Source organism: Salmo salar, chromosome ssa19, assembly GCF_905237065.1.
Source record: "Salmo salar chromosome ssa19, Ssal_v3.1, whole genome shotgun sequence".
Classification (NCBI taxonomy): domain Eukaryota; kingdom Metazoa; phylum Chordata; class Actinopteri; order Salmoniformes; family Salmonidae; genus Salmo; species Salmo salar.
In genome coordinates this window covers 68,857,087-68,878,958 of record NC_059460.1, presented here as the reverse complement: position 1 = coordinate 68,878,958, position 21,872 = coordinate 68,857,087, and the positions used below count along the sequence as shown (strand labels likewise).

General features: G+C 41.6%; 1 protein-coding gene across 3 annotated transcripts in view; it reads right to left on the bottom strand.

The window, feature by feature from the left end:
* The window catches only part of LOC106579432 (cadherin-23), a 706,260-nt gene that overhangs the window by 282,859 nt on the left and 401,529 nt on the right, over nt 1–21,872 (bottom strand). For all 3 annotated transcript variants that reach the window (XM_014159337.2, XM_014159338.2, XM_014159342.2), the window contains exons 17-18: nt 16,449–16,576; nt 1,225–1,297 (exon numbers count right to left, since the gene is read on the bottom strand). In XM_014159337.2, coding sequence (XP_014014812.2) covers nt 1,225–1,297; nt 16,449–16,576 — 201 coding nt within the window. The remainder of the gene's footprint in view (nt 1–1,224; nt 1,298–16,448; nt 16,577–21,872) is intronic.

The window sequence follows — 21,872 nt, the reverse complement described above, 5'->3', positions numbered from 1 at the left end:
CATTATTTAATCTCTAGGTTTCTTCCTCGGTTCCTGGCATTCTAGAGAGTTTTTCCTAGCTACCGTGCTTCTACATCTACATTGCTTGCTGTTTGGGGTTTTAGGCTGGGATTCTGTATAAGCACTTTGACTACTGCTGATGTAAAAAGGGCTTTATAAATACATTTGATTTGATTTGACAATGTAGTGTTATTCCTATTGACATGAATGTGGTGTCATATCAAATACGAATTTGTGCTCTTTAAAACTAAGTTAACTTGTAATTGTCAATTGTTCTTTGAGCTATGTCTGTTTGTTTGAAATGTGTGAGAAAATGTAGTTTTATCTTGAAAATGACCAAGTATCTACAGCAGCATTCTGGAAATATATTGGGGCTAAAGGGTTATAACTAAATGTTTCATAAGCTTTATATGTGAATTGTGTAACTTGTATTGACTGAGTTGGAAAACATGTTGACATTGTACCAGTGCTTAGCTAGCTAGCGAGCTGCATTAGTGAAACATTGGGAAATGCTAGCTAGCTAGCTTTACCACACCGTGTTAGTACGTTTTACTAACTAGTTAGTACAATTTACTAATTGTTATTACTTTGAGTCTGAAATTGGGAATTTAATTTTAATGGTTTGAATATGAGTCAAATCAATTAAAGAAAATTCACACTGAAAAATGTTCTCCTGTTTCCTTATTTTTCCTGGTTAGCCTATTGTCTCTGCAAAGGTTGTTGCATTGTAACTACAAAATAACAAAAAATGTCACTTCACTTCACAATAAGTTGCTTGCTCGTGGGTAAGTACATTGTAAATACATGTATGTCCCTTTAACAACATTGTAATTACAGAGTTGGTTGTGAAAGATTGTTACATTGTAAGTACTACTGTGTAGCCACATAGTAATAGGGGCAACTTAATGTAACATGTTACCATCTTTTCACATATTCACCAACACTGGTATGGCAGAAGCACAAATTTTAAGAACAGCCATAATGATGACACTACACCATCATTGTAATGATTCAACAATTAAGATACCTAAATATGAGCTATTGCATAGCATGATTGCTCTATGGATATGCTATGGATATACATTAACCTTTAATAATGCAGTTTGGATCTGTTATAAGACGTTCATGAAATGCTTATAGATGTGTAATAAAAGCACTATGGATATGTAGTGAAAATAAATTGTTACCTAATAAAGTTATTATATTTCTATGACTCCAACGCACCTGCAATGATGTTCTCAGGGATCTTGACGAGGTAGGACGCCTTGCTGAACTTTGGCGGGTTGTCATTCTCATCCTATGGGAGAAGGTGAGCAAAGACATACAACAACAATTATAATACTTAAACACAATACACAAACACATTATGATATGTAGTCTGTTTCTTTGTGTGTATATGTATTGTGCGGAAGTCTATTTGTTTTAGCATTCTGAGAGTCTCTTGCTCAGTAGTAGTAGTATGTTGTTGATTTATTGTAGTTCTCTCTGGGGTCTGTATAGATTCTAGAGGGATAGTGTCTTTATCCAGCCATGAATATTTTGTTGTGACACTTCTGTTTCTTTATTATGGTTCTGATTACCAACATATTGTACCAGCAGGGTTTTAGACACCCAGCTTACAGTGTCTGTGTGTTTGTGTGTGTGTGTATTTGTTAGTGTGTAGGTATACTATGTATTAATCTATTTGAAAAGTCTCTGATACAAGATGAGGTATGAATCCCAGCAGTAGCCTCTGCATGTGACAATATGGGAGAATCCATGTGATGAGATGCACAGAGAGAGTGAAGTCCAGAGCTGTTCGGCTATCCCCGGGCACCGATGACGTGGATGTCGATTAAGGCAGCCCCCCGCACCTCTCTGATTCAGAGGGGTTGGGTTAAATGCAGAAGACACATTTCAGTTGAATGCATTCAGTTGTACAACTGACTAAGTATCTCTCTCTCTCTTCTCTCTCTCTCTGTCTCTCTCTCTCTCTGTCATTCAGTGGAAGACAGGGAGTCACACACACAAACCTACGACCACATGGGGTTATCATTGTGTGGCAGCATCACACACAAGGCTTTCGTAGTGCAGCACAAGGGATAAATAGTAGCCTGAGTGCCAGTTGTCAGTGTTAACCTTCTATAGTAGGTACAAAAAAAAAAATGCATGAAATGAATGAAATGTATGCATTCACTACTGTAAGTAGCTCTGGATAAGAGCGTCTGCTAAATGACTAAAATGTAAATGTAAATGTATAGCACCTGCCACAGCAGGGGACACTCCAGAAATAGTGACAGATATGAAAATGTTGGTGGTTAATTGTCTATGTAGCTATGGCTTATTGACTGTTTATGTACGGGGTTAACCTGTTAGGGCTAGGGGGCAGTATTGACACGGCTGGATAAAAAACGTACCGATTTAATCTGGTTACTACTCCTGCCCAGTAACTAGAATATGCATATAATTATTGGCTTTGGATAGAAAACACTCCAAAGTTTCTAAAACTGTTTGAATGGTGTCTGTGAGTATAACAGAACTCAAATGGCAGGTCAAAACCTGAGAGATTCCTTTACAGGAAGTGGCCTGTCTGACCATTTATTGTCTTTCTTTGACATCTCATTCAATTACAAAGGATCTCTGCGGTAACGTGACACTTCCCACGGCTCCAATAGGCTCTCAGAGCCTGGGAAAAACATGAATGGTGTCATTCCAGCCCCAGGCTGAAACACATTATCGCCTTTGTCAAGTGGTCGATCAAGGGACTGTGGGCTTAGGTGCGTGCACTGGTCGCCCCCGTCTTTGTGTTTTTTTGTCTGTTTGCCGAAAAGGAGATTCCCGGTCGGAATATTATCGTTTTTTTACGAGATAAATTGCATAAAAATTGATTTTAAACAGCGGTTGACATGCTTCGAGGTACGGTATTGGAATATTTAGATTTTTTTTGTCACGAATTGCGCCACGCGCGCGACCCTGATTTACCATTTCGGATAGTGTCTGGGACGCACGAACAAAACACCGCTATTCGGATATAACGATGGATTATTTTGGACCAAACCAACATTTGTTATTGAAGTAGCAGTCCTGGGAGTGTATTCTGACGAAGACAACAAAAGGTAATCAAACTTTTATAATAGTAAATCTGATTTTGGTGAAGGCTAAACTTGCCGGGTGTCTAAATAGCTAGCCCGTGATGGCTGGGCTATGTACTTAGAATATTGCAAAATGTGCTTTCACCAAAAAGCTATTTTAAAATCAGACATATCGAGTGCATAGAGGAGTTCTGTATCTATAATTCTTAAAATAATTGTTATGCTTTTTGTGAACGTTTATCGTGAGTAATTTAGTAAATTGTTAGTAAATTCCCCGGAAGTTTGCGGGGGGTATGCTAGTTCTGAACGTCACATGCTAATGTAAAAAGCTGTTTTTGATATAAATATGAACTTGATTGAACAAAACATGCATGTATTGTATAACATAATGTCCTAGGGTTGTCATCTGATGAAGATCATCAAAGGTTAGTGCTGCATTTAGCTGTCTTCTGGGTTTTTGTGACATTATATGCTAGCTTGAAAAATGGGAGTCTGATTATTTCTGGCTGGGTACTCTGCTGACATAATGTAATGTTTTGCTTTCGTTGTAAAGCCTTTTTGAAATCGGACAGTGTGGTTAGATTAACGGGAGTCTTGTCTTTAAATAGCTGTAAAATAGTCATATGTTTGAGAAATTGAAGTAATAGGATTTTTAAGGTATTTGAAAATCGCACCACAGGATTCAACTGGCTGTTACGTAGGTGGGACGAATTCGTCCCGCCTGCCCTAGAGAGGTTAAGGAGATGTTTATCTTTCAAAGGGTGTAAGATAGTTGTATGTTTGAAAAATTTGAATTTTGACATTTATTTGGTTTCAAATTTGCCCCTCTTGAAATGCACCTGCTGTTGATAGGGTGCACCATGGGTGGCATGCTAGCGTCCCACATAGCCCCAAGAGGTTAAACACTTCTGTATGTTTTTCTCAAATGTGTTTCTCTTTGTAAGGATGTATGCTCATTCACACTGCTTGTTGGTTAGCAAATGCTCCTTCTACCTGTCTCTCCCTAACTTCTTGACCGGTGTTTTGGCTCACTGCAATGTTCTGCTTGCTTCTACAGCACTTCCTGTCAAGAACAGAGACACGGAAGCCCAGCCAGCCTAGCTAGCTTGTAAATGGAAGTAACTAACAAACGTTTTCAACGCTGCAGGAGCTGTGTTTATTTTGCTCTATTCTAGGAAAATGTGGACCGTCTGGACTTTCAATGTAACGACTGTTTGCTTGCAGGGGACTAATCTTAGCAAATAACTGGCAAACTTACACAAGCTACTGGGGAATCTATGCCCGCCTATTTTCTCTTTCTCTTCTACTCCAGTAGCTGGATGCTGCTCTGGTCTGGTGGGAGTGTCGCCGCCGTGTCGTCTCTCCCCAGCCGACTTTCCAGAAGGTGTCTCCCCCTTCCCTGGAGAATGGAGTTAGTAGGTTGCTTCTGGATGACTTAGTAGATGTTCCTATTCTTGACCCTACCAACCAGCCGTGGAGGCACATCACTCGCAGTGGAATTCAAAAGCAGCGGCCTTTGGCAATAGGGGCCTCCTTTGCGATGGGAAGCCCGGACCGGATACAGAATTCAAACAGCTTGCCGCCCTGGATCCAGAGGTTCCGGCGCCTTCATCCCTGGGGGCTTCCACTTCGACATCGGATCCGGAGGTACCTGCGTCCTTTGTTCTGTCTTGGGACGCACCTCCCATCGGTCTTCCAGGGGTCTTATAAACCACTCGAGGCGAAAGAACAGCCGGACCTCCTCAGCCATTTCACCTGCTGTCGTCATCGCCAGCTCTATGGTGAGAAACCATGTGCTATCCTGGAGCACGAATACAGGACATTACAAGGCTGCTTCCTACCATTCTACAACAACTGCCGGGGGCTGACGCTGTCATAGTCCATGTGCGGTCAAACAACATTATAGGGGCTAGCTCGGAACTGCTAAAAACGTATTATAACGAACTGATTTGAGCTCTTAAAAATTCCAAAAAGCGGTCAATTATTTCAGGCCTGTTACCATTGCTGGGCTGTGGCTGTGAAAGACTAAGCAAGCTACTGGCATTACACACCTGGTTAAAAGATTACTGTTGCTCTGTTGGCATAACTTTTATAGATAACTTTGACACCTTTTGGAAACAGTAGATGCTCTACAGGAATGACGGAGTCCATCCAAATCATCTTGGCTTCTGGACCATGTCCGTGCATTTCAAGGTTGCGTTGAGAAAGTTACTTTTCAGTGACCCAAGCCCTGCTCAGATAATCCCTACCATTGTGTTGCTCTGCTGATGAAAATGTACATTTTCCCAGGGGCGTTGGCTGTCATAATGTAAGTAACATAATTTATGTCCCTCTAACTCCCCTGAAAGCCTCTGTCAATCCTACAGCTATTGTATGCAGTACTCATGCACCTATGAACCTGAGTTATATGTTAGCACTGATGCTAGTTTACCCGAGTAGGAATATGTTTGCCCTATTCGGAAGTCCACTGTGTGCAGCTCAGCTCAATCATACATATAATTGTCATGTCTACTACCTCTGATAAGCCTCCTAGTAAAGCAATAAAAAACAATCAAGTCTCCCAGAAAAGTGAAAAATATAGCCCACATTAACATATGTAGTAGCCTAAGAAACAAGGTTCATGAAATTAATAACTTGCTAGTAACAGATAACATTCATATACTGACTCTCTCTGAAACTCACTTAGATAATAATAACTTTGGTGACTCAGTGGCAGTAATACATAGTTTCAACATCTTCAGAAAAGACAGGAATGCCAATGGTGGAGATGTTGCCATTTATGTTCAGACTCATATTCCTGTAAAGCTTAGATACGATCTCATATCAAATGCTATTGAAGAAATATGGCAAAAAAAATTCACCTGCCTCACCTAAAGCCCATTCTTGTGGAAAGTTGCTATAGACCAAGTGCTAACGGTCAGTATCTGGATAATATGTGTCAAATACTTGATAATGTATGTCATATCATCAGAAGTATATTTTCTGGATGAGCTAAATATTGACTGGCTTTCATTAAGCTGCCCACTCCAAAAAAAAGCTTCAAAATGTAACCAGTGCTTGCAACCTGGTTCAGCTTATCAGTCAACCTACCAGGGTATTTACAAACAGCACAGGAATGAAATTATCCACATGTATTGATCACATCTTTACTAATGCTGCAGAAATCTGCTCTAAAGCAGTATCCAAATCCAGCAGATGTAGTGATCATAATATAGTAGCCATATCAGGGAAAACCAAAGTTCCAAAGGCTGGGCCTAATATAAGAGGTCAAACAATAAGTTTTGTAGTGATTCCTATGTTGAGGATTTAGATAATAGTTGCTGTTCTGTGGTGTGTAATGAGGAGAAACCAGACGCTGCACCTGAAACATTTCTGGAATTGCTGATTCCAGTTCCACATGCATCCATTAAGAAAATAACAAAAAATTGTTAAATCCCCATGGATTGATGAGGAATTGAAAAATATTATGGTTGAGAGGGATGAGGCAAAAGGAATGGCAAATAAGTCTGGCTGCACAGCTGATTGGCAAATGTACTGTAAATTGAGAAATCAAGTGTCTAAACCTAACAAAAAGAAGAAGAAACTGTACTATGAAACAAAGATAAATGATATAAAGAATGACAGTAAAAAGCTTTGGAGCAAGTTAAATTATATTTTGGGCCAAAAGGTCATCTCCGCTCCATCATTCATTAAATCACATGGCTCATTCATCACAAAACCCACTGATATTGCCAACTACTTTAATTATATTTTTAATTGGCAAGATTAGAAAATGTAGGCATGAAATGCCAACAACAAATTCTGAACCTACACATCCATACATAACTGGTCAAATGATGAAATACAAGCTTTGTCATTTTGAATTCTGTAAAGTGAGTGTGGAAGAGGTGAAACAATTATTGTTCTATCAACAATGAAAAGCCACCTGGGTCTGACAACTTGGATGGAAAATTCCTGAGAATGATAGTGGATTATATTGTCAGTCCCATTTGCCATCTTTTCAATCTAAGCCTACAGGAAAGTGTTTGCCCTCAGGCCTGGAGGGAAGCAAAAGTAATTCCGCTACTCAAGAATAGCAAAGCACCCTTAACTGGCTCAAACAGCCGACCAATCAGCCTGTTACCAACGTTCAGTAAACTTTTGGAAAAAATGGTACTTGAACAGATACAGTAGCTTGTATTCACCCCCTTGGCATTTTTCCTATTTTGTTGCCTTACAACCTGGAATGAAAACATTTTTTTGGGGGGGGGGGGTTGTATCACTTGATTTACACATCATGCCTACCACTCTGAAGATACAAAATATGTTTTCTTGTGAAACAAACAAGAACAAAGACAAAAAATGGAAAACTTGAGCGTGCATAACTATTCACCCCCCCGAAAACAATACTTTGCAGAGTCACATTTTGCAGCAATTCCAGCTGCTAGTCTCTTGTGGTATGTCTCTATAGGCTTGGCACATCTAGTAACTGGGAGTTTTGCCCATTCTTCAAGGCAAAACTGCTTCAGCTCCTTCAAGTTGGATAGGTTCCACTGGTGTACAGCAATCTTTAAGTCACACCACATTGTCCCGACTTCTGCCGAAGTCGGTCCCTCTCCTTGTTCAGGCGGCGTTCGACGGTCGACGTCACCGGTCTTCTAGCCATCGCCAATCCACTTTTCATTTTCCATTTGTTTTGTCTTTGTTTTCTACACACCTGGTTTCTATTCCCCAATTACATGTTCATTATTTAACCCTCTGTTTCCCACATGTTAGTGTGCGTGTTTATTGACTGTTGATGTCGGTACTTGTCGGCTGGTTATGTTTGCCAGGTTATGTATTTACTCCGTTATTTTCGAGTGACCGGTATTTCTCCGCACCTTGAGTATTGTCTGTATACTGGTGCTGTCGTGAAATTAAATACCTTGTACACTCATTTCTGCTCTCCTGCGCCTGATTCACTGCACCAGTTACCCACCCACCATATTCTCAATTGGATTGAGGTCTGGGCTTTGACTAGGCCATTCCAAGACATTTAAATGTTTCCCCTTAAACCACACAAGTGTTGCTTTAGCAGTATGCTTAGGGTCATTGTCCTGCTGGAAGGTTAACCTCCGTCCCAGTCTCAAATGTCTGGAAAACTGAAAGAGGTTTCCCTCAAGGATTTCTCTGTATTTAGCATCCATCATTCCTTCAATTCTGACCAGTTTCCCAGTCCCTGCCAATGAAAAACATCCCCACAGCATGATGCTGCCACCACCATGTTTCACTGTGGGGATGGTATTCTCGGGGTGATGAGAGGTGTTGGGTTTGCACCAGACATAGCATTTTCCTTGATGGCCAAAAAGCTCAATTTTAGTCTCATCTGACCAGAGTACATTCTTCCATATCTTTGGGGAGTCTCCCACATGCCTTTGGCGAACACCAAACGTGTTTGCTAATTTCTTTCTTCAAGCAATGGCTTTTTTCTGGACACTCTTCCGTAAAGCCCAGCTCTCTAGAGTGTACGGCTTGAAGTGGTTCTATGGACAGATACTCCAATGCTGTGGAGCATTGCAGCTCCTTCAGGGTTATCTTTGGTATTTTTGTTGCCTCTCTGATTAATGCCCTCCTTGCCTGGTCCGTGAGTTTCGGTGGGCGGCCCTCTCTTGGCAGGTTTGTTGTGGTGCCAAATTCTTTTCATTTTTTCATAATGGATTTAATGATGCTTCTTGGGATGTTCAACGTTTCAGATATTTTTTTATAACCCAACCCTGATCTGTACTTCTCCACAGCTTTGTCCCTGACCTGAATGGAGAGCTCCATGGTCTTCATGGTGCCATTTGCTTGGTGGTGCCGCTTGCTTAGTGGTGTTGCAGACTCTGGGGTCTTTCAGTACAGTTGTATATATACTGAGATCATGTGACAGATCATGTGACACTTAGATTGCACACAGGTGGACTTTATTTAACTAATTATGTGACTTCTGAAGGTAATTGTTTGCCCCATATCTTATTTTGGGGCTCCATAGCAAAGGGGGTGAATACATATGCACGCACCACTTTTCCATTTTAAATTTTTTAGAAATGTTTTAAACAAGTTATTTTTTTCATTTCACTTCACCAATTTGGACTATTTTGTGTATGTCCAAAGGGGATGAATGCTTTTGCAAGGCACTGTATCACAGTAAAAAATGAACAACAGATTTTCAACTTGCTTATAGGGAAGGGCATTCAACATGCACAACACTTAAACAAATGGCTGATGATTGGCTGAGAGAAATTGATACAAAAAATATTGTGGGAGCTATTTTGTTAGACTTCAGTGCAGCTTTGACATTATTGATCATATTCTGCTTCTGGAAAATTTACGTGTTTTGGCTTTACACCCCCTGCTATATTGTAGATCGTGAGTTACCTGTCTAACAGAACACAGAGAGTGTTCTGTAATGGAAGCCTCTCCAACATAATCTAGGTAGAGTCAGGCATTCCCCAAAGCAGGTGGCCAGGCCCCTTACTTTTTTCAATATTTACTAATGACCTGCCACTGGCTCTGAGTAAAGCCTGTGTGTCTATGTATGCTAATGACTCAACACTATACACGTAAGCTACCGCAGCAAGTGAAACCTCTGCAAAACGTAACAAAAGATCTGCAGTCCGTTTCAGAATAGGTGCTAAGAAATAGGTTAAAAAACTGTATTTGGGACAAATCATTCCCTAAACACTGAACCTCAACTAAATCATGTAATGAATAATGTTGAAATTGAGCAAGTTGAGGAGACTAAACTGCTTGGAGTAACCCTGGGTTGTAAATTGTCATGGTCAAAACCAATTGATGCCCTAGCTAAGATGGGGAGAGGTCTGTCCATAATAAACTACTTTTCTGCCTTCTTAACAACTCTATCAACAAGGCAGGTCCTACAGGCCCTATTATTGTGGTCAGGTGCCACAAAGAGGGACTTAGGAAAATAAAAATTGCCACAGAATTGCCCCGACTTAATGTGTTGTGAAATCTGTTGTGAAATGTATTGTAAAATTTTTAAAGTTCTATATAACTACCTTAATTTTGTTGGACCCCAGGAAGAGTGGCTAATGGCAGCAGCTAATGGGGAACCATAATAAATACAACTACAATTGTTAAATATGAGAGTTCATGTAAGTCATTGCAATTAGCAATGACAGTTCCTGTCAGTTAGTATTGTCATAACTCTCCTGTGACAATCTGAAGGATCAGGTGACAGTGGGTCCGCTCTACAGCATGTTCTCTCTCGTAGACGGGGAGAGCAGGAAATCGGCTGTTTTATGGCGGTCATAAAATACGCAGCCTCTATTCTCTGTAGTGTTCGAAATTGGAGGATAAACTGTGGAACACAGAAAGACCCTTGAACATTAAAAGCTTGAGTAATTAAACAATATTTTTGAGAATGTGGGAGTGGTCCGTAAATACTTAAGGGACAGTCATGATGAATGTGTTTCATTTGGTGATTTCATGAAGGACAGGAATGTAACGCCCTGGCCTAACCAAAATAAATAACAAAAAAAACTCTCTATGGCCAGGGCGTTACATTCCTGTCCTTCATGAAATCACCAAATGAAACACATTCATTGAGTGGGCGTTCTATGTTCATTTTTCTATGTTGGCTGGTTTCTTTGGTTTGGCCGTGTGTGGCTCCCAATCAGGCACAGCTGTAGTTCGTTGTTGCTGATTGGGAGTCACACATAAGTAGCCTGTTTTTCCTTTGGGTTTTGTGGGTGATTGTATTCTGTTAGTGTGTTTTCCTGACAGAACTGTTTCTGGTCATTTTTTATTCGTTTTTGTATTGTGTTCGTTCAGTCTATTAAAATTCTAATGATGAACACATCCTCCGCTGCACCTTCGTCTAATTCTGACGACGGCCGTTACAGAATCACCCACCAACAACGGACCAAGCAGCGGAGGAAGGAGCAGCACCAGGAGGGGATGAAGCAGCGTGCTCGGGAGGTAATGGCATCCTGGTCGCTGAAGGTTTTGGAGTCAAGGATTGACTGGACATGGGAACAATTATTTGACCACTGCAACAACCTGCCGAGGGAGCGCGACGGACACGAGAGGCAGCCCCCAAAATTCTTTGGGGGGGGGGGCACATGGGGAGATTGGCGGAGTCAGGCGTTAGACCTGAGCCAACTCCCCGTGCTTACCGGGAGCAGCGTGGTACTGGTCAGGCACCGTGTTATGCTGTGAAGCGCACGGTGTCTCCAGTGCGTGCTCATAGCCCGGTGCGCTATAGGCCAGCCCCCCGCAAGTGCCATGCGAATGTAGGCATCGAGCCAGGATGGATTGTGCCAGCTCAGCGCGTCTGGTCTCCAGTGCGCCGTTTCGGTCCAGGTTATCCTGCGCCGGCTCTGCGCACTGTGTCTCCAGGGCGCTGGGAGGGCTCAGTTCGCCCAATGCCTGCGCTCCGCCCGTGCCGGGCAAAGGTGGGCATTTAGCCTGGAGTTTGGGTGGCAAGCCTACGCACCAGAACTCCAGTGCTCCCCCACAGCCTGGTTTATCCTGTGCCTCCTCCTCGGACCAGGCCTCCAGTGGGTCTCTCCAGCCTGGTCTATCCTGTGCCTCCTCCCAGGACCAGGCCTCCAGTGGGTCGCTCCAGCCTGGTCTATCCTGTGCCTCCTCCCAGGACCAGGCCTCCAGTGGGTCGCTCCAGCCTGGTTTATCCTGTGCCTCCTCCCAGGACCAGGCCTCCAGTGAGTCTCTCCAGCCTGGTCAGTCCTGTGCCTCCTCCACGGACCAGGCCTCCAGTGGGTCTCCCCAGCCTGGTGAGTCAAGTGCCTGCACCCAGAGCCAGGCCTCCTTCATGTCTCCCCAGCCTGGTGAATCCTGGGCCAGAGCCGCCAGGGTCGCCGCCAGCCCGAAAGCCGCCAGGGCCGCCCGCCAGCCCGGAGCCGCCAGGGCCGCCCGCCAGCCCGGAGCCGCCAGGGCCGCCCACCAGCCGGGCTCAGCCAGGGACGCCCGCCAGCCGGGCGCAGCCAGGGACGCCCGCCAGCCGGGCGCAGCCAGGGTCGCCCACCAGCCGGGCGCAGCCAGGGTCGCCCGCCAGCCGGGCACAGCCAGGGTTGCCCACCAGTCCTCCGGCGCAGCCAGGGGCGCCACCTAAGTGGGCGAAGCCGAGGGTGGAGTGGAGTCCACGTCCCGCACCTGAGCCGCCGCCGTAGGAAGGCCCACCCGGACCCTCCCCTTCAGAGTCAGGTTTTGCGGCCGGAGTCCGCACCTTTGGGTGGGGTACTGTAACGCCCTGGCCATAGAGGGGTTTTTTGTTCTTTATTTTGGTTAGGCCAAGGTGTTACATTGGGTGGGCATTCTATGTTAATTTTTCTATGTTGGCTGGTTTCTTTGGTTTGGCCGTGTGTGGCTCCCAAACAGGCACAGCTGTAGTTCGTTGTTGCTGATTGGGAGTCACACATAAGTAGCCTGTTTTTCCTTTGGGTTTTGTGGGTGATTGTATTCTGTTAGTGTGTTTTCCTGACAGAACTGTTTCTGGTCATTTTTGTTTCGTTTTTGTATTGTGTTCGTTCAGTCTATTAAAATTCTAATGATGAACACATCCTCCGCTGCACCTTGGTCTAATTCTGACGACGGCCGTTACAAGGAAACACTCATTACTGTGTCTTTGGTTGTGTACACTTGTTATTTATGGGGTTTACATCTAAATATTGTGAAACGTATGTGATTAAACATTAAACTATTTGTGAAAAGATGTAATGTGATGTTACCCTTCTAAATGAGAAAATATGGGTTTTAATATAAAGTTAAACAAATCAGTGGCGTTAGCTTCATGAACCACCCTTTTCTCAGAAGTGTATCAAACCCACTCCTGACGAAATTTACATTAGACTAGAAAACATGGAGCTGACGCTTTATCTTGAAATTAACTTCTTAGGGATAGCCCCCCTTTTTTCAATTTTCGCCTCAATGACATACCCAAATCTAACTGCCTGTAGCTCAGGCCCTGAAGCATATTCTTGATACCATTTGAAAGGAAACACTTTAAAGTTTGTGGAAATGTGAATTGAATGTAGGAGTATATAACACAATAGATCTGGTAGAAGAAAATACAAAGAAAAAAACAACAACAAAAATTCTCCCACCATCTTTGAAATGCAAGAGAAAGGTCCCAGTTCCAGCCATCACTCTGCTTGTAATCCCGATGGTGTCCACAAGATGGCAGCAGTGTATGTCCATTTCAGATGGATAACTTGAAGTATGAGCGAGCTACAGGACATTTAGTGTGAAGTCACCCAGGTACAAATGGGCAAATTGTGAGAGACATTTGCATTCATATTACATTTTTCTGCAAGAATATTGTCAAATCTGTATACTTGGACTGTGATTTAACTTTTCCAGTATTAGTAGCCATATTATAAGTTCAACATTTGCAAAACAACCAGTTTTCCTAACTTCATAACTCTGAATATTCTTATAATTTTTGTCCAAAAGGAAAAGGCATGCTGTCACAAAAGGTTAGCACCTACATTTTCGAACAGACACAGGGTTTCCAGATATTACCGTAAAGCTCAGCTCATTGGCTATCTAGCTAGATCTGTTTGACCCCGATTGGTGCTTATTTGACAAAGATAGAGTCGTTCAAGTGAAGACCGCCCGTGCCATCAAGCGTGCCATGAAGGCGTCGATCTCTGACCAAATATCGTGTCCTATAGGATATACTACACCCCTAATGATATAGTGAAGTCTTGTTACAGTCTAGGATCTATAAGGAATACATAGGAAGGTGATTTGACTCGTTGAAACAACGTTTAGGGTGAGATTTTCATAGATTCCTTTCTTTGCAAATTGAACGAGTGGAAATACAAAATCGATCGTGCATGCTATATGGACCTTTTTAGGATATGAACAATTATTTTATCTAACAAAACGACACTTCATGTTATCTCTGGGACCCTTTGGATGACAAATCAGAGCAAGATTTCAAAATGTAAGTACACATTTCACCTTCAGGAGGTGAATTTATCAAAACTATCGTGGTGAAAAAAGTGTTTTGTTGTTAGGACTAATAATAGCAGTAATAGCTCATGTAAATTGGACAGTGCAGTTATAGTAACAACAATTTAAGCTTTCAGCCGATTTAAGATACATGTACCGACATTTGTTATTTCTCTAAAATCTGCGATGGTGAAACAAAGCACTGCATGATTTTACAACTGTCCCGTTGACGGGATGCCGATCCCTAAGAACTACAACTCTGTAGGCCCAGGAGACCAGACAACGGTATTTTCACGTCCGGATGAAAAGCTTGCCCAAAGTAAACTGCCTGTTACTCAAGCACAGAAGCTAGAATATGCATATAATTGGTAGATTTGGATTGAAAACACTCTAAAGTTTCTAAAACTGTTTTAAAATTATGTCTGTGAGTATAACAGAACTGATATACATTTACATTTTTTTAAATTTTTACATACGTCATTTAGCAGACGCTCTTATCCAGAGCGACTTACAAATTGGTGCATTCACCTTATGATATCCAGTGGAACAACCACTTTACAATAGTACATCTATATATTTTTTGGGGGGAGGGTTAGAAGGATTACTTAATCCTATCCCAGATATTCCTTAAAGAGGTGGGGTTTCAGGTGTCTCCGGAAGGTGGTGATTGACTCCGCTGTCCTGGCGTCGTGAGGGAGCTTGTTCCACCATTGGGGTGCCAGAGCAGCGAAACCCCGAGGAAAAACCATAAGAAACCATAAGAAAAAAGACAATTCAGCCTACCACTGTTTTCAATGGCTGTCACTTTTATTATAAGGTGAAATCCTTAAATTTGATCGTTTATTTATGTATTAGTGTCACGTCCTGACCAGTAATAGGGGTTATTTGTATTGTAGTTTGGTCAGGACGTGGCGGGGGTATTTGTTTTATGTGGTTTGGGGTGGTGGTTTGTTTAGAAGGGTGTTTGATTTATTATTTCCGGGTTTTGGGTTATGTTCTATGTTTTTTGTCTTTCTATGTTCTCTCTAGTTTAGTATTTCTATGTCTAGGTAATTGGGTGTTGGACTCTCAATTGGAGGCAGATGTTTTTAGTTGCCTCTGATTGAGAGTCCTACATATAGGTATGTGTTGTGTTTGTGTTTTGTGGGAGATTGTTCTGTGTATAGCCTTACCAGACTGATAGTCGTCATTGTGTTTTGTGTATGTGTTTATTTTGGTTTCCCTTCTTTTCCTTAATAAAGAAGATGAGTACATACGATCTCGCTGCGTGTTGGTCTGACAATGATTTCTCTTTATCTTCTGATGAAGAAGAGTGTGACAATTAGGGTACCTAAGGTTTGATTATAAATGTTGTTTGACTAGTTTGGAAAAGTTTATTAGTAACATTTGGGATTCATTTTGTATGCATTTTGATGGAGGCAAACTGGGTGGATTATTGACTGAAGCGCGCCAACTAAACAGAGTTTTTATGGATATAAAGAAGGACATTATTGAACAAAATGACCATTTGTGATGTATCTGGGACCTTTTGGAATCCCAACAGAAGAAGATCATCAAAGGTAAGGCATTTATTCTATCGCTATTTCTGACTTTCGTGGCGCACCTGCAGTTTTTGTGGACGCTAACGTCTCACCTGCCCATAAGAAGTTAATCTAACTGCAGTGTCCAATTTACAGTAGCTATTACAGAAAAGAAAGACAGTGCTATTGTTTGAGGATAGTGCGTAACAACAAAACTGATTTGATACAATCACCTCTGAAGGTAAATACTGTACTTAGATTCAGTAATCTTGCTCTGATCTGTCATCCTGAGGGTGCCAGAGATAAAATATAGTGTAGTTTTGTTTGAAAAAAATCTATTTTTACATTCAAATGTAGGAACTGGGTTGTACAGTTTGACCCCACTGCTGTCTCTGGCTCCACACCTCGCCTACCCGCCCGGCAATCTAGATGTATGAAAGTTAGTGTATTTTCTGTAGGGAAGCTAATGATAGCATGAGGTTGTAAGTAACAAGAACATTTCCCAGGACATCTGATATTGGCAGAAAGCTTAAATTCCTGTTAATCTAACTGCACTGTCCAGTTTACAGTAGCTATTACAGTGAAAGAATACCATGCTATTGTTTGAGGAGAGTGCACAATTTTTAACATGAAACGTTATTAATAAACAAATGAGGCATATTTGGCCAGCCTTGACACAACATTTTTAACAGAAATAGAATGGTTCATTGGATCAGTCTAAAGCATTGCACATACACTGATGCCATCTAGTGGCCAAAATCACCTGGCTGAAATAATACATTATGGCCTTTCTCTTGCATTTTAAAGATGATGGAACAACAGTACATGACAGGATTGGGATCAATTCAAAGTGAAGTGAGTGTTGCATGCATGAGTGTTGGTTGAAACCATTAGAAAGCATAAAGTTGGGTGATGTACTGACAAACAGCTCGATGGTGACAGAGACACTGCTGTTAAGGGCTGGGTTCCCGCCGTCTTTAGCCATCACAGTCAGGTAGATCATTCCTTCAGGGACCATCTCGTAGTCCAGAGGGCTGTTCACACTGATCACTGAGGAGAGATAGAGAGAGAGAGAGATGTGTGATGCTAAGGACTGTAGAGTTGGGTTTACAGCAGGAGAATGACATAACACAGCAACTTTATATTTTGGTTACATTAAACCAATGTACAACTGCTAATGTAGAACTGCTAATAATGTTAATTGCCAAATACCAAAATGAATGTACTTCAATCTATAGCTAGAGGACTCCTGGAGTGATAAGTATAATTGTTGTCTTATCTGTTGTTGTCTAGTACTGTCTTTTTGCTAGCTAGGGCCATCTACTTTAAGTGGCTGTCTTTCCAGTAGCCTACTTGTGTGTGAACTGCTGACTGCTCCTAACTTGCAGCTGATTGTTGACACATCAACCAGGTTGCTCCTACCAGGTGACGTGGAGACGATCTGTGTCTGCACAACATTCTCTCACTACAGGTGTCCCCCAGGGCTCGGGTCTAGGCCCTCTCCTATTCTCTCTATACAATGTGTTGGGTTGTAAGTTGAAATACTTGCTACACCAGAAGTTAATGTTTATATATATAGGAGGAATGTATTTGGTGGGGTCAATTAAGGGTGGATATGAGCCATGGGCTTGGAGAGTTACTAAGTAAGGGAAAAGGCAATCATATGGTTGTGGTCACTGATAAGGGTGGACAGCTGTGGATTAGAGAAGAATGGGGGCCAAGGTCAGGTCAGGACAGGTCACATGAAGGGAGAAGAAACAGTTTATTACCCACATCACTTAACCTGTTAGGGCTAGGGGGCAGCATTTGCACGTCTGGATAAAAAAAATGTACCCGATTTAATCTGGTTACTAATCCTACCCAGTAACTAGAATATGCATATACTTATTATATATGGATAGAAACACTCTAAAGTTTCTAAAACTGTTTGAATGGTGTCTGTGAGTATAACAGAACTCATTTGGCAGGCAAAACCCTGAGACATTTTCTGACAGGAAGTGGATACCTGATGTGTTGTATTGACTTTAAACCTATCCCATTGAAAAACACAGGGGCTGAGGAATATTTTGGCACTTCCTATTGCTTCCACTAGATGTCACCAGCCTTTACAAAGTGTTTTGAGTCTTCTGGAGGGAGATCTGACCGAACAAGAGCCATGGAACGATGATGTCCCATTAGACACCTGGCGCGCGAGTTCATGTTGGGTACCCTCGTTCCAATACGTTATAAAAGAGTATGCATTCGTCCACCTTGAATATTATTCATGTTCTGGTTAAAAAAGGCCCTAATGATTTATGCTATACAACGTTTGACATGTTTGAACGAACGGAAATATATTTTTTCCCCTCGTTCATGACGAGAAGTCCGGCTGGCTTAGATCATGTGCTAACAAGACGGAGATTTTTGGACATAAATGATGAGCTTTTTTGAACAAAACTACATTCGTTATGGACCTGTGATACCTGGAAGTGACATCTGATGAAGAGAATCAAAGGTAATGGATTATTTACATAGTATTTTCGATTTTAGATCTCCCCAACATGACGTCTAGTCTGTATCGCAACGCGTATTTTTCTGGGCGCAGTGCTCAGATTATTGCAAAGTGTGATTTCCCAGTAAGGTTATTTTTAAATCTGGCAAGTTGATTGCGTTCAAGAGATGTAAATCTATAATTCTTTAAATGACAATATAATATTTTACCAATGTTTTCTAATTTTAATTATTTAATTTGTGACGCTGACTTGACTGCCGGTTATTGGAGGGAAACGATTTCCTCAACATCAATGCCATAGTAAAACGCTGTTTTTGGATATAAATATGAACTTGATAGAACTAAAAATGCATGCATTGTCTAACATAATGTCCTAGGAGTGTCATCTGATGGAGATTGTAAAAGGTTAGTGCATCATTTTAGCTGGTTTTATGGTTTTGGTGACCCTGTCTTTGACTTGACAAAACATTACACACAACTCTTGTAAATGTACTGTCCTAACATACTCTAAATTTATCCTTTCGTCGTAAAACCTTTTTGAAATCGTAAAACGTGGTTAGATTAAGGAGATGTTTATCTTTCAAATGGTGTAAAATAGTTGTATGTTTGAAAAATTTGAATTTTGACATTTATTTGGATTCAAATTTGCCGCTCTTGAAATGCACCTGCTGTTGATGGAGTGCACCACGGGTGGCACGCTAGCGTCCCACCTAGCCCATAGAGGTTACCTTCCCGCCTAGCAACAAAGATGTAATGTTTAGAGAAAAGGAGTAGACTCCACCTAAAGGGGTATAAATACTTGTGCTGGTGGAAACATGTCTTTGTCTTATGCAGCTGTGTGACCCAGTGGGTGAATAAACTTGGTTTCAGCTTTATTAGTCGTCCGTCAGTTTTTACTCTGTTTATTTAGAACCTAACAATTGGCGCTGCGAGCATGTTTCACCACGATTTACAGTCAAACTAGAGAGTCTGAATCAGTGAAACAGGAGCCGGCACCAAAAACAAGGTAGGCACATTTCCTACACCTGTGTCATGACGTTGGCCTGTGGGTAAGGTTTATGACCCCCCCCCATAAATACCTTTCTCCCTTCCCCTCTCTGACCCTACTGAAGGACTTGAATAGCCTGTGTTAAATATAGAGAGTCTGGGGACATCAAACAAATGGGGAAAAGGAACCATATTTTGGTAATAAAACCAGTTGGAAATATGCTTGGGAACGTAATGAGTATGTATGTCAGTTCGGTTGTCATCTGAGACATTATGACTGATGACAGGACGACATAAACTGTACCTGAGAAAGTATACACCCTCTAGTTATCAGAGTAACATGGAATTGTTATGCAATTGAAATGTTTGATATTGAAATTGTTTGTTAGGAGATTAAATGTAATTTTAGCTTCCAAATGAGAGATTTGGGTGTTCATAAGGAAAGTGCCCTGCTTGATCAGTGGCCCACCCTGTGAAGAGGAGGGGTTATAAACGATGAAACACATCCTTCCCCCCTCTCCACTATATAAGCCTTTGACGAAAAGATAACCAGGTTGTTCCAGTACGTGAGGTCTGCAGCCTCTACGTTAGAAGGACACACGTCAAGTACAGAACTAAGCCAACCTCAGCGTGAGCTTTGGTGGCGAATGGTATGAACTTTGAGCTTATTCACTACAGAAGTGATACTTCCTAGCCGTTGAGTTAGCAGCGGCCGCTGTAGACGTGGGCTAGGAAAGGACGGACGACGGATCCAGTCTAACAGACGGACGAAGATACCACCACGTATCCAATTTACCACCAGAGACATTCTTCTGAGGACAGGAAGATCTGTTGGCCAACCCGGCCAGCATCTACGACCAATCTACCGAAGCGCAGCTCAGAGTAAATATTTATTGCATTTTCCTTTTCCAAATGGGCGGTCATTTAGAATGCATAAGATAATGTATTTGCGATAGCATAGCTGCTGTTTCTTTGTTCCTAAATCTTCCCGCTCTTTCATTCAAGCCCAACCCCCTTTCCTTTGTGTAACCAGCCATGATACAGGTTCCGTCCACCAGGACGTTTTCTGTATGACATCATTTGTGTTCTGTGTATTTGTAATTCTGTGTGATTGGTTTAGGTATTTAGTAAATAAATAATTAAACCCAATTTTGTATTGCTGATTCAACTTGTTAGCCAGGGTTCGTGAAGATAACCAAGAATTTACAACTTTCATTATGAGACTGAAAATAAGATAAGGGTTAATATTGACTGCTACCGATGTAAAGTATTACTAAGTATTTTAAGTGTTTATTCGGAAGATAACGGCTCTATAAACGTTCTTCCGTGGTGCCCCGACTTTCTAGTTAATTACATTTACATGATTAGCTTAATCAGGTAATATTAATTAGAGAAAGAATTTTATAGGTTAGCATGTCATATCACTTAATCCGGCATAGCCAAAGACACGACATTTGGTGCCCCCTGTGAGGAATCTAAAATAGGATGAAGCTTTCATTTTGATTCAGCCTATATAAAATTGAAAAGCAGATTACATAATATACCAAGTTTATTATATACATTATGGGAATTGTAGACCGTAATTATTGGTGCGTGTGTGCTCTGGAGAATCGCCTCCGTGTTGTGCTCTGACGTAGTCAGTGGCGAGCATAAGCTATACAGTTCTGTATGAGGGCTGATAAAGCTATCTGTGAAATAGCGCGTTTGCCCAAACGCTGGGCTATTTCTGCCTCTCGCGTTTCAGACGCGTGTTGGCTAGGTCATTATTAATTTCTCGAGCGAGGACAAAGAGCCAGCCGATTGAAATTTAGGAGAGATTAGCTTGACCAGCGATAAGTATCTCTCTGTCTCTCTCGCGTTTCGATGCAAGTAGACCACGGTGCATTTCGTTGTTTGCCGCAAGTTCCGGTTAAAACATCGTCAAATATCGGCGAAAAGGGTTTGAACATAATACGTTATAAGTAAAACCTTTCCCTTGCCAAGGGAATCCTATGTTGTGCATTTTTCAGGCATAAAGTAGGATTAGCTTACACGAGATGCTAAGCTAACAAAAGGGAAAACAGCCATTTTGTTTTGTGCCACATGGTAAATCCTCCGTCTTGCGGAACCTTCCGCTTGATTTCAGCGTGTGCCAGCAGGGACCTCTGAAGAGTCACCAGTACTTTCCTTCAAGAAGAATTAGTCAGGTGACACTCAAGTCGTTACTCATGATATCCAGACGGATATCGATGTCTTATTCAATTGAACTAATAAGTGAAATTGACAGATTTACATTCTCAAGCGGATCTTTTAAATAATATCCAAATTGATGAGTTTTCTAAATGAGACATTGTAATCTTTTTCCCACATTAACCTAGATGAATAAACTTCTCAGGTTAATTAAAGTTTAAATCCTAAATAGCCTATACAGGTTTGATTTATCATTAAAATTGATCAATCAGTAAAATTTGGTTTTTGCAAAACCCATTCAGTAATCCAGTACTGACAGAAGTCCCGCCCCCGCGGGAATCCCATGTGGCTTCGGCCCAAGGAAGAAGTGTACCATAGTGGGGAGTGTTCCCAACATTTGAACTACTGTTTACACTTATGATATCCAATCAATGGAGATTGTATGGATTATCATCTCATTCAATTTAATAAGTTAAGTTGTTGAACATACCTTAATGTTCTTGCAATCAAATGAGACACTTTTAAACTTCCCATATTAACCTGGATGAAGCAACCTCTCAGGTTAATTCAAGTTTAATACCCAGATAGCCTACCCAGGTATGATTAATCATTGGCATTGATTAATTAATTCAATTTTCTTTAGCAAATTCATTCACGTCCAACTTCCACATTACTGGACGTGAATAACAAGGACGTTAA